The sequence below is a fragment of the Parus major genome, chromosome 2, assembly GCF_001522545.3.
Source record: "Parus major isolate Abel chromosome 2, Parus_major1.1, whole genome shotgun sequence".
NCBI lineage: Eukaryota > Metazoa > Chordata > Aves > Passeriformes > Paridae > Parus > Parus major.
In genome coordinates, this window is record NC_031769.1 from 146,642,225 (window position 1) to 146,657,534 (window position 15,310).

The following is a 15,310-nucleotide window of genomic DNA, read 5'->3' on the forward strand; positions in this document are numbered from 1 at the left end:
CCAAAAAAACCTGTTTAGACAGGTGGACAAGGGTTATGCAGCAGATTTTGGTAGCAAGGAGTGGCCTCTGGGAGAAGGCACCAGGATATCTCCATGACAGAGCCCATTTCAAACAATCCCAAAACAAACCTGCTGCTGCCCAAAGCTGGGCCAGGCAGTTATGCTGGTGGCACCTCTGTGAGAACATATTTAAGGAAGGGTAAAAAATGCTGTATAGCAGCTGTGAGAGGGAGGAGTGAGAAAAATGTGAAAGAAACATCCTGTGAACCATGCCAAAAATACCAAAACCTGCCCAAAACACCATCTTGGGCCCTGAAAAGCACAAACATCCAGCAATGCTTGTGCTGCCCACATCAATCCAGCTTAGTCTGTGAATTATACAGCTACCAGTACACACTTCTTCAAAGCAAATAAACATTGATTTAATCCCCTTCACTATGGAATTAATGCCACATAACTGACAAATTGCCTTGCTCCTGTCTGTGTTTCACTGAAGAGCCTCTTGAGCCATTCCCCATATTTTAATTGCCTGTAGGAAATGTTCCCAAAACCACATTAATTAGACATCCACATAGAGCAGCACAGCACAGCCAGGAGTTGTAGTGGTTCAAGGCTGAGTATTACCATCAAAATTTCAGGTTATTTGCAGTATTATGAGCACGGGCACCTAGTGCAAACAGAATCCATCAAGATGGAAATCTTCACAGCTACCAGGAATGATGAAGATAGTACTACAGCATGTGCTTAATTGTGCTTGAAACCAAAGGTCTGTCATTCCAGAGCACTGGCTTTCATCCCCTAGTGTGAAACACTGCCAGTTATTGTTCTCAAAGAAAGCAGGCTGCCATTTGCAAGAAGAATTTGTTTACGGATTTTGAGTCACGTGGTTATTTCACAGTAGCAGCTCCCCACACTTTCCATGTAAAAAAAGCCAAACCAAACCATTTTTCTCTGATGATGTGGTGTGAAACACAGCTTTAAACATGCTGCTGCCAGGCCAGAAGCTCAGTTCCTTTTTCTTAGCAACAAATCTCAGCCAAGATCCTGAAGGAATCCACATCAGCAGGACACAATGGGAAGTACTCACAATGCAAAAGAGCTGGCTGATCCTGCCCAAGAGTCACTTCTGGAAGCAAACACTGGAACCTTCTCCCTCAAGGAGCACCTCAGCTCCCTGACCTCTGTGGCCTAATGGTTGCCAAAAACCTGCTGCAGCAATTGCAGCTCTGAATTCTCACAGCTTCTGGCTGCCTGACACTGTGTTCTGACAGAACCTCCTGGTAGGAGACATTCAACTGCTCAACCTCCCTCCCGACCCACAGCTGGGAGATTTCTGTGACTGTTATCACCAGCACTTATCTTTTTGAAAAGAAGAGACAAAAATCAGCTGCTCTTGGAGGTCTTTACCCACCTGGTGCCTTCATGCTTGTACAGGTCAGCAGGAAGGCAATCACCACTTGATCCTGTGACCTGTGAATTTACCCCAACAGCTTTAAAAGCCGGTCCTGCAGCTGGGAGCACTGCTCAATACTCGTGTAGGCATTAGAGACTCATTTATTGAGGAGTGACAGCTTATTTTCTCATCTGAATTAACTATGTTCACAATTTTTTTCCCCTCAGTTTCTCTCCAGACACACTGAAAGACCAAGATCACAGAATGGCTGTGAGCAAACAAAGCTGAGCAGAGCCACGGTCAGCACTGGCACGTGAGCACATTTTGCTCAGTTTGTTCAGTATAAGCTCATAGCAGTTTCCCCATTTCATACCAAATTGGTTTTAACTGCTCCTGACAATCAAAAATTTTGCAAGTCCACCCATACTCTTAGAATTTTATTGCTTAACTACTTCACCTTAATATAACAAGCATTGGTTTTGTGTCCAAGCTGCTTCAAACCTTCTTCTAATATGAGAACACAAAAATCTGAGAGCTTCAGATGCACAGTCAGAAACCATTAGTGATTGAAAGCTACTAAATGTGAAAAAGACAAGACTTTCTGCTCATTTTACAGTCATGTGGAGCAGTATTTCAAATAATGGAGCTATTGAAAAAATCAGACCAGGACAGGACAGAAGGCCAGTTATAGAGTAACATTTTTAAGCCCTTCAGTAACTGTGATTTAACAGTGTAACACAAACAGCAGTTCACATCTTGGCAGGTAACTAAAATGAGAACACAATTGCTGTAACTGTGCTCTTTAATATTTGAAGAAATTTAAAATAGCTGTACTCATGTTCAGTCACTACCCATTGAACACTGAGGCAAAGAACAAAAACACAACATTTGTTCTTCGGCAACAGTTGGTTGATTCAGTGTTGACCAAGTCACAGTGTCCCCTGTAGAACAACCTACAGCCTGGTGGAATAAAGAAAGTGAACATTTTCCACCAATCACACTGGAACAATTTCATTTCTTTCTGGAGCTCACTAAAATATTGAAAACAAATAGCTCAACACCTTCTGACTCCACTTCTACCTCACTGGCAGGCCCAGAATCAATATTTTAACAAAAACCCTCATTGCCCAGGGTGCTTTGTGCTGGCTGAACTTTTTTCTTCTCCCTTGAAAATATCAAATAATGGTCACAAAGGAGAAGTCTTGAGGAGAGCTCCTGCAGCAACTCTCCTGACCCAACTCTCCCAAGACAGACTCAAACATCTCCTTAATGAGTTAATAATAACATATAACAAGACAGAAAAGTCAGTCTGATGACAGAAAAAAAAAAAAAAGAGAAAAAGGAGGCTTTTTGCACCCATAAACACAGATATGGCCTTCCAGTGCCTGAAGGGAACATACAAGGAAGATTGAGAGAGGCTTTTTAGACGAGCACATAGCGACAGGACAAAGGGAAATGGATTCAGACTGACAGAGGGTAGGTTTACTTTAGATATTAGAAAAAAACTCTTTTCTGAGGCTGGTGAGGCTCTGGCACAGGTTGCCCAGAGAAGCTGTGGCTGCCTCATCCCTGGAAGTGTTCAAGGCCAGGTTGAATGGGACTTGGAGCAAGCTGGGATAGTGGAAGATGTCCCTGCCCACAGCAGAGATGATAACTTTAGGGCTGCTTCCAACTCAGACTATTCTGTGGTATTTCCTTCACACACCCACACAAAATGAGAATTGCTTGGTGAGCCCTAGAGAAGAGAAAGTCCATGTCTGCTTCCAGGGGAATCTTCAGTCTCCTTCTGCCATGAAGATGCACTGTACTCTTTAAACTAAAGAATTTCAGAAAGGCTACAAAATACATCAAGATCCTCACAAAAGCTGCAGTAGAAATTGATTATTCACAGACAGCAACCACTACACACCTCTTACTCTGCACTTATCACAGATTGCAGGGAATGTGGAAAGCTCCTTAGCCTTTCAAGCAGTGCCTGAGCTCTGGTTTGGGCAGTTGCAGAAGGGCAGGGAGCACCACATTTGGATATTCAGGGCATCCTCCTTTCCCAAGCACAGCCAGGCCAGAGGTGTGAGCAAAGCACCTCAGCAAGACCTGCAGGATCAATCCACTCCTGTATCACCAGGGCTGGGAACTCAGCAGAACAGAACAGCTTCTCTCACCTGCAGGCAGCACCTTCTGCTTTTCCACCCCATTAACTCTGACATGGACTGGGTGATGGCACTTTCTACTGTTTTAGTAACAAACAGCACCACTAGTATTTCTCTGAAAAATACATGGAGCAAGTAAATACAATTTCAAACTGCTCAGAATTCTCATACTTGGTCAAGCTGCTTTGAAAGCAACACAGGAACCCTGGGTGTTCAACTCCCTATTGTCTACTGCAATAAATGTGTGTATTCCCCACAGACTCCAAAGCTCTTCTTGCGGAGAAAGGCACTGGCAGTCGGCAGAGGATATGAATTCCATTACTTTAAGAAATCAAGCAATATAAATCTCTAAATAAACATACCAGAGATTAATAAAATTCTCTGTTTGACATAGAAAAGAGCAAAAACTAGAAGTAAATAATTAATCTATGCTACCAGAGAGTTAGACCCACTTTCATGAACTATATCAGAGACCAACTCTATCCACACAAAGGATTCAGGTATTTGCTGTGCAATAGCTCACCTTTGAAAAATAAGTTCTCAAATTACTACTAACTTTGCAGGAAGGGGGTAGACAGTAATATTTTAGACACAAAAATAGCTATCTTTTAGAAGCAAAATGTTTTCCACTTCTAAAAAGACTGCTACAAATAGAAAGAATGGGAAGAGACTGAGTAAACCTATCACAGTCTTCCATTACAAGGTTTTTAACAGTTGTATAAAATGTGTACACATCTTGTCCCAGTCAGTTTGTACAAAAATATTTCTAAATAAAACCTCATTTTAAAAATTGACATAGCTGAAGACAGAGTTCATAAAGACACCATTAAAATTTCAGTGTCTGGTTCTCCACCATATCTCAGAACTTCACATGCCTGCATACTTTCAATACTAAAAAATGTATTTTGTACACACTAAATCAGAATATAAACCACTGAAATCAATACTAATTTTTTTCATGTTAAGGAATACCAGGACTCCTACTTTTACAAAAAGTGGAGTAAATTAGGCATAGATAACTTCTATAATGATAAATGAAGTTAAGGACTGCTGTAAAGCTGCTTCTGAGCAAAGTAGGTTTTGTAAATATTCACAGATATAATGGCACAACTATTAAACAAATCTGATTCTGGATTTTGTGTGAAAGAAGCAGAGACAGAGGATAGAAAGAACAATACATTGATTTCTGCAGAACATTTTCCCCAATAAACTCTTAAGCAACATCATGGGAATTTGGCCAGAAAGGTTTATCAGGATTCAAAATTTAGTGCCTCCACTAGTGATCTAAACTTGCTTCAGAAAAGCATGGCATAATTGTTGAAATAGCTGGGAAACTGTCTGAAAACTTAAAATGAAAACATGTCAGCTCTCTCTCCTAATGTACAGTTGAGTTTTCCCATCCCTCTGTAAAATCATCTCTTCAGTATCACTCCTATCCTACTCATCTTTTCTTAGCACATCCAATCACACTCAATGGACATCATATGGGGAGTTCACTAAGGTGCATAGATGATCCATTTTTAAACATGGATATTTCTTTTTCCATATGAAGTGTCAATTTCAACAGCAGCCTTGACTCCAGTGCTTTAATTTGAATTTAGGGTGAGAGAGCAGTATTGAGTCTGTTAAATGTCACATAAAATATATTTGAATTTTATAATATATCACCTCCTAAAATAGCTTCCTTTGGTACAAAAAAATTAGCATTTAATAATACAACACAAATTTTTCATGTCTTCATCTTGCCAATTAAAGTAGATCTTCCCCAAAGGAATTTTTTTTTTTTTCTGGAATGAAAGCTTTGCCGTGTGCCTCCATTTGCACACCTGTATTTCTTCCCTCAATTAATTGAGGGAAATCACACTTCTTCAAGATCAGAGGCAAGATAAAGATGGCAATTTTGGGCTCAAGCTCAAAGACTTCATTTTGTTCATGAGTGACCTTAAAAAAAATGATGGAAAATTTTTGTCATAAAAAAGCACTTTTTTACCATAACAATTGATCTGCTGACCACAGCCTAAGAATTTGGCTATGTCATTGGGTGGAGTTTTTGTCTGTACCTCACTGACACACAAGTCTAAGCAAAGCTAAATCACATGTGAGACTTTCAGGCTAGTCTGTACTGCTAAATATTTGATTCACAGTACATTATTTTTGTCATATAATATATGACTTAAAAAATGGTTGTGTTTCATATTTAGTGCTATGCAAATGAATTTAAATCTTTTATTCCTGTTGCTAGTTTACTCAATTTCATTTATTTATTTCACTTTTAAAAAAAAATCAAAGTCTAGAAAACATGTAATTCAGGAAAATAAATTACTCTCTCTCTCTCCTAATAAAGCAGTTTGAGCAAAGTTATTTAATAAGTTGGCTTGTCTCTACAAAACACAAATTCCAGACAGACATTCTAAAGTGGGGGGTTAAAAAAAGCAGGAAGAAGTGCAGCAGGAACACAATAGTGCTCAAGTTTAATAGCACAGAACTGATGAAAACACAGAAGTAGATGAAAATCAGCAGGAGTCACAGCACCATGATAAATAAGACTTTAGTGGCTTCTAAGGAGTCTCCTCCTACTTCATATACAATCTCCCCAAGTCTTTTATTCCAACCCATTAGAAAGCATTTCCATTCAGGCTTTTTTAATATATTCTTTCTTACACCACATTGTGTCACTGCTCTACATCAAACACACAAGGTGACAAGTCTATTTAATTACATTTTTTTATATATATACACACACACACATACACTTTTTTTATATAAAAGCACACCAGCAAGATATGGCACTAAGGTGAAGCTGTGAAATATTTCAAAGTAATGGCTAAGGCTGCTATAAATATTCCCTGGTAATTTTACTTTAGATTTCCATCTTCATCCTGAAATCAGTTAATTTGAATATTATAAGACCAACCAAAGTAGTTCTCCTTTGAAAGATTCATTGGTTGGGCAATACCAACTTGCAGGTACTTTGTCAGCTAAAATACAGTACAGTGTATTAAAATCTGTTCATCAGTGTCAGTTAAGTAAACCTCACTCAAACTCTGGAGTTTACATCAAGTTTTAATTTGCATTAAATTCTCTGTTCAGTCTGATTAAAGCATCATTCTTTTTAGCCCTTACAATCAGTAATACCTACCTTTCTAAAAATGAATTTACACACTACAGATGATCTAGGAGAATTGCTGCCCTAATTTAAATGCAATTTGAAGTATTTTAAGCATTGCAGCACAAAAGAGGAGCTACAGAGCAAAGCAGTTGGTGCCTTCATTACACAGCTTTGGGGGATTACCTGTGACAGCATCAGCAGGTTCTCAAAGAGCAGGATTCCAACACAGGGTCTCTTATTCTCCACTCTCAAGTAACATTATCACAATCAAGTCTACTCTAGAAATTCTTCCAAATAACCTTAGCTTGGCAACAAACTGATATTGTCACTATTGCCAGTTTCCTAATAGCTTACATCTGTTTTGACAAGTGCTGCTTTGGGCTCGGGTAGAGTTAATTCTCCTCACAGTAGCTGGGCTGGGGCTGTGTTTTGGGATTTGTGCTGAAGATAATGTTGATAATGGGATGTTGATAATACAGGGATGATTCAGTTATTGCTAAGCACGTGACTGGGAATCTCTTTCCTCAACACCCCAAACTCATTCACTTACTGTTTCTATCTCTTCTAGTCATTAATGAACAAATGTATCAATAGACGTTTTTTGGGGTTTTTTTTTTTCAATTCAGGAATACTGTATCAACTACATCACACTCATTTAAATGCTCCATCATTCCTTGCAAATAAATCATGCTTCAAAGATGTTCCAACCTCTTCCTATTAAATCACAATTATCCACACATCCTACTGTTATTTACTAGTGCTTCTTATAATGCACCCAGTACTGAGGCCAAATTTATTGAACTCAAGAGGGGATCAAAGCATGGAATTTGGTTTACCCCACTTCAAGAGAAGCACCCACAACCAGGGACACTTAGTCAGTACTGAGACAGCCATAGATGTGTAAGGGGAGTGAAGAATCTTGTAAAAGAATCTCTAGTGTGTCCAGGGTCACTAGGAAGACTTATGACATAGACATATCAGCTGGAAGCACTTCCATCCCTCTTGAACTCTTACAAAAATACAGCAATACACTTGCCATTTGTAATTTTAAAGTGAGGATAAAAACACTTTAAGAAATTAACTGCAACTGTAGTTCAGCTGTTTAAAATTAAAATTGTTTTAATGCCTTTGAAACTTATCTGGTACCTGAAATTTATTACTGTTCATTTTACAGTTCAGATCACTCCCTACCATAAACCACCTCTAATTACATTTCAAAATAATTTCACAGATTTATTATCTGTAGAGAAGGACCAGCCTTGGAATCATCTTTCCTAAACAGAAAACCTTGATCCAAATTTTCTGATCCAGCTCAATCTTCCCTGAGTGTCTCTTTCCATACCTCAATTATCTTTCAGTTCTGGCAGGCTTCCTACTTCTGTGTGAAGTTATTATTTTTCATGAGTTGAGCAAGTTACACTTCAAAATCTTTTCTGGGCTTATGTCTTTATTTGTAATATTTATAGTCTTGTTTCCTCTAATCTAAATATGAAAAACAGGAGGAAAAAAAAAAAAAAAGAAAGAAGAGCAGCATTATGAGAAATGGCACAAGAAATGGGAAACAGAGGGGACAAATGGTGAGCAACCAGCTCAAACTGAAATGAGCTGAAGCTCTCAGCAACTCTGGCTACAGCTCTGAAAACATGGGGAAATCAGAAAGTCACAGCAAGGCTTGAACAAGAGGAACAGGAGGCAGTGAGGTGAACAGAGTCACAAGCTGCTCCAGCAGCCCCTCAAGAAAAGATGCCATTTTAAATCATTCCATGCCCAAAAGATATCTATAGGCTCACAGTTTATTCATATCCATTGCTCCAATGAAATCCATTTAAGCCCAATCTCTGTGGGGAGGTATAACCACCAAGTGCCTGTGCAGCTTCATTCATTTACCCAGGTTTGGATGGAAATTCAGGACAATGTTACAATTTCCAGTAAAGATCCTCAGAAACTGGGTCTGATCCTTACTGCTGCTTGGCAGGAGGGCTACAAAGGCTTGAAGTCACTTCCACATTTATTTATGGTCTAGATGACAATTTTCAGGAGCCCAGCTTAATATTCTTCCTTATTTTCCATACTTCTACATAGCAATTTGAAATTTAAATGACACCCAGGGAATGCATATGCAATCTGTTCTATAAATAAAAACGTCTAAAATACTGCATAATTTCCTCTTTCAAACTGCAAGTTCGAAAGACATATTTTAAGAGTTGTAAGACACCACGTCTGACATCATCAAATTATGCTCAGTCCAGGCTTAACCATAATTTCTGAAATTAAACAAGGTTCAGGGTTTCTTTCTTAGATCAAGCTCATCGCTTCTTTGCAAAAGGCAAAACCCTGCCAGCTGACATCTCACCCGCCACCTGAGCACAGCAGGCTTGAAAGAAAAGGGTTCTGAAAATGCTCTCAGATTTATGGCGTGAAGTCCCTCAGTTACCAAGAAGCCCAAGCTTTCAAGGCATCAGTGTGGCCTGGCCAGTCACCACTGACAAGTCCATCCCAACTCACCTACAGCATGAGGGAAACTGAAGTAGCATTCAGCAGAAATTTTGGCAGAAACTCTTCATTAATTACAATGATCTCAGTATAGGCTGGGAATAAACATCTTTCAGTAGTATCCAATGATTTAAGAAACAAGCACACAGAGGAAGGACAGAAAGGTACACCAGGATATTCTGGGAAGTTCTCTCCATCACCTACTGTCAGCTCAAGAATAAACACATACAAAGCCCTGGTCAACAGATGACAAAGTACTTCTGTATGTTTAATGCAGAATCATCATAGAGTCAGTAGTTCAGTTCATTAAGTACATGACAGAACAATTGAGAGCTCAGATGTGAAGGCTGTCGCCTCACCAGAAGACAACAAAACAGACAAACCTTGAGGATCTTTAAGGAATTAGCCCACAAAAAAAAAAAAAAAAAAAAAGAAGGAATTGAATACTCATAGTTTCATCCCATGCCATGCACAGTGGGTGAGAAAAGGTCACCTCAGCACATCAAGATCCCTGCCACCAGAAGCAAACAGCAGGAATCCTGAAATCCTGCTGAATGTCTGAAAGAACATGAGCTCTGGGATAGTTCCGGGCTGAGGGATGGTTCTGATCTGCTCAGGCTGAAGAGAGACAAGTTTTGCCTTGATCCACAAATGCAGGAAGGAATTAGGTTCTGAATGTACCCAGAAAGAAGATTAAAACACAAACAATGTTAAATGCTGGGATCCAAAGCAAGAACTCAACTTCAGATTTTCATGGAAGAGGAAAGAAGGAGAAAATAGGAAGCAGGAGAATGCCAAGAATGATGATGAGAAGCACAGGAGATGGGTTCCCCCCACCATGGCTCCAGAACTGGTTCACAGAGTGCCATGGGGAGATTTCCCTGGGTGCCACAGGGCTTTCCCTGGGGTTCCTCCCAGAGCTGCCCAGACAGGGAGCAGAGCCAGGACAGCAGCACCAGCAGGGTGGAGCAGCCTCGTAGGAGCAGCCAGGACAGCAAGGAGAGCAAAGACTCCAGCACTTTGTGCACCTGACAGGTTTTTGTCAGGTTGGGCACTTGCTTAGAGAGGGTTTTGTGAGTGGCAACCTCACATCCACCTCACAGCAGCAGCACATCACTGGTTCACTGGTGAACTTCATCTCTGCTCCCCTAAAATCCATTGGCTGCTCCTCAGTATCCAGGTCAAGTTTGCCTGACGTACCCAAAGTTTACTGCTCCGTTCCCCAACCTATCAACTACCAGGTCTTTCAATGATCTCCAAACAGGGTGGCCCATTTTCTAAAAGAAAGCAGTTCAAAGCTTTCACAGTCAAACCTCAAATCTTCCAAGAGGCAATGGAGAAACATTCCCAACTTTGTACTCGTTCACCACACGACTGCCTGCTGACTGGACAGTGACATTTCCTTAGTAGCTGTCTCCAAATAGTTCTGTGTTTAGAGAGGCCCTAACACATGAGCCAACTCAGAATTATTTGCTCTCAATGCAAGTCACAGCCCTTTTAAGGAGTATGAATATTGTCAGTGAAGAGCCACAGCAAAATAATGGTGGTTTTTTCCAAATATCTGACATTACTCAATTCAAATTAACTGAGCTGTACACACCATTTTGTTTCAAAAAGCATTATGCAAAAGATAGGTGCAATTCCAAGCAACTTTGCAACTGCACATTTTAATTCTTATTTAAAGAAAGTGATTCTTAAGGGCTTGTTACCATTAAAACATAATAGCTTGAGATTAGAGGTTTTACACAGAATTTAGTACCTCTTTTTGCTTAGCAGAAGACTGCATTTTACATATTTATAACTAAACAGCTATATTTTAAATCAAACTTTAGCTTCCATGTTGTTAAAGTAGTGACTGACATCTCCCATTTACGTGATGATACTCTTTATTTAGATTTGCCAGGCTGCATGGTTGGAGATGCAAGTAAATTCAAGTAAACATAGACAAGCTGTATTTTAAAATGCATCCTTCTATTGAAACATTAAATTTTGTTTTAAACACACACCAGTTTTAACTATGCATTTGTGTTCCGTTAACAGAAGCATGAGTTTCTAATTAATGAATCTAGATTTCAATGGAACAAATAAATCTCATTAGCTGAATCTCTACTTGGAGAATAATTTTTTTTTTTCCTCTTCCTGAAGTCCTGGTATCCCAGCTTTGACTGAATGTGTAAATGAATAGAATTAGGTTTAAAAACTAGAAAATGTTCCTTTTCTGTGTCTAGAGGCAGCTAATCCTGAGAGAAAAAGGGTTAGAAGGTCAAGTTCCAGAGCCAAATGTTTAACTGGTAACTTCCTCTCAGCTTGAGAGTTTTCACTTCTATTTATTCTAATTTTAAAAATTATCTGCAAACTACCCAAACTTTAAATACAAGAATAGGATTTAGCAGGTAATGAGTAATAAGCTTTAAAAATATGAAGTTTATTTAGGAAAGAACACATTCAAGTGAAAACTGACTTTTCAAAGGAGCTTTCCTCCACCCTTAGTAACTGGTGATTTTCTATGCACCATAGAAAAACAGTAAAATCTGAGCATTCTTGTACTCCAATACCACTACATTATTTCTATTTTCTAATGAAACAATTATTTCAATTCTACAAAACAATTCTTCAAAACAATTACTTCAACTTAACATTAACAAAATGTTAAGGATTAACATTTATAACAGGATTAAGAAAACCTGGACATTTCAGTCATGTGACATCAGAGTAGAATATTAATGACACCTTTTTACCAGTTTATAAGGGAACAGTTTACAGTAAGTAAAATAACCTAATCCTCTTCCTTCAACTGTCTTGCTTTTGTTCTTTACTACAATTCAAGATTGAAGGAGGTTTGTTGGTTTATTTTTTCCTAATATTCCAATATTTTTAGAAGAACTATAAATTTAAAGTAACTTTCTGTGATAAATGATGTTGTTCTTGCACAACATCAGCTTGGGCTTGATGGTCTTGAGGCCTTTTACAGCCATAATGATTCTATGGGCACACAGTATCAATCTCAGAAGAGTTACCAAAAATAATTACATGCTAGAAATACATTTCTGGCACTGTCATCCACACTTTGGCTCCTTTGGAACAGCAGTCACCGTGTCTGAGCAAGAGCTTATCAATAAAAGACATCAAACTCAACAGCAAGTTCTATTTTGGATGCATTCAGGAGAGAAGGAAAAATATTCACTGTTTTTCAAATACATGGGAGAATATTTAGTTTGATTTTTTTCAAAGGCACAAAACATCACACTTACCCTAGGCCTTATGAAACTGGAAGCTTTACTCAGACATACGAAGTCTGAAGGCAAAGAACATAGAAGTTTCTTGTCTTTAAGAGTTCAACCTTTTTAGGATTAAGGATTAACAGTATCACATGTGGAAACACAGAGTTGAAGAGTTTAAAACCTTGTCTTCAGCACAACTTCCACTGTAAGTCCTGGAAAATCCAAGGACCTTCTGACAGAAAATGAGATCTACAGGCAGAAAGCAAATTTATTGCAGTTTGTCAGCTCCTCTCCTTCCTGCAGCACTGATTTGAGCCACTAAACAGAGGCAATAAAGCAGGCAAATACCTGAAGTTTGCCAACAAAGTTCTTTGCTGCAGGAGTCTCTAAGGGGAGACTTTTGGCCATAATTGAAGGAGAAAAAAAAAGGAAAACAAAAACAAATAAAAACAACCTAAACTTTTTCATTTCCATCCTCTTTATTGTAAACAAAGGAGTAACTAGAAAAAAATGCATTCTTTACCTAGCTTACTGAGAAGCAAAACCAATTTTAAAAATATCTCTCAGCACTCATTAAGATCATTAGTCTCATTAAGCTGGGTGATAAACAAGTCAGTATGGAATATTTTTCCTAAGAAACATAATATAAAATAATAGTTGTCACTTTTGGCTTTTCCAGGTGACTCTGTAAATGTTACAGAACACAGCTGCCCTACAGAAGGACACATCATTCCCACACATCATCCAAACACATTATTCCCATTTCTGAAAATCATCCACAGACACATTCATTGCATTCTCAACCTTTGACAAATTAAATCCTGTTAACATTTATTGCTGAATTTAAAAAAAAAAAAATAAGACAGAAACTGCAGAAATGTAGAGGAACTTAAGGCCACTTAAACACTATTTAACTTGAGTCCATCACATTCTAAGAGTTAGAAACACAGAACAGTTTGGGTTGGAAAGGATCTTAAAGATCATCTAATTTCAACTCTCTGTTGACTGACTACCATCAACAACCCACACAGGCATACGCAGAATTCCCCAACTTCCATGTCCTCCATTCCTTCCCTAATTAATTGTATTTCAAAACAGAGTCAGATTATTTGACTGTGGGTCAGAAGTGCAAAAATCTGCTTCTTTAAAAAGTTCTACCTTGGTCAGAAAGGAAATCCAGCATGGTTTGGAGCAGGAAGGAGAGATGTCTGACACACAGGGCGGGATTGCCCATCCTCCTGGAAGCATAGACGAGTTCATGGAGCAAACGCATCTGCACTGCAGCCCATCCCCTGTGAGTTCCTGGGAAAAATGCAGGTATTTAATGTATTTTAAAGATGGAAGTCATCACAAACACATTGATTTTGGTTTTCTTCATATGCTAAGCAGTGATTTTATGGCACTTCTGTCAATCACCCAGTGGTTGTTACAAAACCCAAATCTTGTACTCAACACAAAATTAGGATTGCTGTATTTGCTTGAATGTCTAAACATGAAATCAAGTTTTGTTTTATGTACTTGTCTATCAACTAATAAATGTATAATTAAAATTCTGAAGATGAAGTTAACACTTCCCAAAAAACAAATTATATACAAAACCTTTAAAGTTTTTTTGTTTTTTTTTTAATTCCCTGGACAATGCATATGAGATTTCATACAGAAACTGAAATCACAAAATCACAGAATGATTTGGATTGCAAAGGACCTTAAAGATCATCTATTTCCAACTTCCTGCCATAGGCAGGGTCACCTTCCCACTGAACAGGTTGTTCCAAGCCCCATCCATCCTGGCTTTGGACACTTCCAGGGATGGGGCAGCCACAGCTTCCCAGGGCAACCTGTGCAGGGTCCTCACCACTCACAGTGAAGAATTTCCTCCTAATACCCTTTCAGTTTGAAGCCATTCCCCTACGCCCTGACCCCATACTCTTGTAAAAAAGAAACAAAAACCACCAACCTAGAAATTCTTAACTCTCTTTAAAGACCAAGCAATATAAAATTAATAAAATAAAACTTTAGAACACAAGGCACACATCCTGATTTCCAGTCTTTAAGTTTCAGATTATGAATTACTTCATATTTGCGGAGTAACTGTGGAAAGAATAAATAGATCATCATAGCATAACCTTCCTTTCAGAGCCATAATATGCAGCACTCTCCATGAAGTGTAACCTGCTTTTAGTAGTAAGCAACAGCAATAATTTTTAAATAACAGATATTTCAAGATGTGCAATACTTCATAAACTTCAACAGCCTTCCTTCTAATATCACCCATCAGCATTTGGCAAACTGTTTTAGGAATATTTACTGCAACCAAACCTTGAGAGTTTATATTTTGAGAGTCTCATTATTTTTCATGTGTGAAATGTCATTTCTATCTTAGAGTTTGCAGTGATCTTTCCATATGTCTCTAAAAGAGCCATTTAGGGGATAAAAAATGAAATAACACACTTCAGTGTAACATGAAGGTAAGGTAAAAATGAAAGATAAACACCAATCGTGTCCTTTCTTTGCTTTTCTAATTATAATTTCTTGCAGAACTTCTACAACTTCTTCTCCCAATGCAGTCCCACCCCAGGCCACAGCACATTTTTCCCAGCACATTCTCTCTTCCTAGATTCTTAGCATCTTTCCACCCAGTCCATGTGGCATTTGCTACCTCCTCTCACATATAATTTGACTGCCAAATCACAACAGTTTTAAAAAATCCCAACACTAACCATCCACAAATACAGCTCAGCCCAGCCCATCACTTCCTGCTCCTCTCCTGCAGCTACAACATTTAAGGAACAGTCCCCAAAACTGCTGCTGTATAACACAATGCAAGTTTTTGGAAAGGTTTACTCAAAAGCAACTGCCAAGCAGCATTTTAACTGTCTCTGATCTCATTTGTAGGAATATGTGACATATTTGACCCTATTTATTATATTATAGGTATCTATGC

General features: G+C 38.6%; 1 protein-coding gene across 5 annotated transcripts in view; it reads right to left on the bottom strand.

Moving 5' to 3' along the window:
• TRAPPC9 (trafficking protein particle complex 9) overlaps positions 1-15,310 on the bottom strand; it is a 444,786-nt gene that overhangs the window by 402,589 nt on the left and 26,887 nt on the right. For all 5 annotated transcript variants that reach the window (XM_015618282.1, XM_015618287.2, XM_015618284.2 and 2 more), the window contains one exon: positions 13,525-13,668. In XM_015618282.1, coding sequence (XP_015473768.1) covers positions 13,525-13,668 — 144 coding nt within the window. The remainder of the gene's footprint in view (positions 1-13,524; positions 13,669-15,310) is intronic.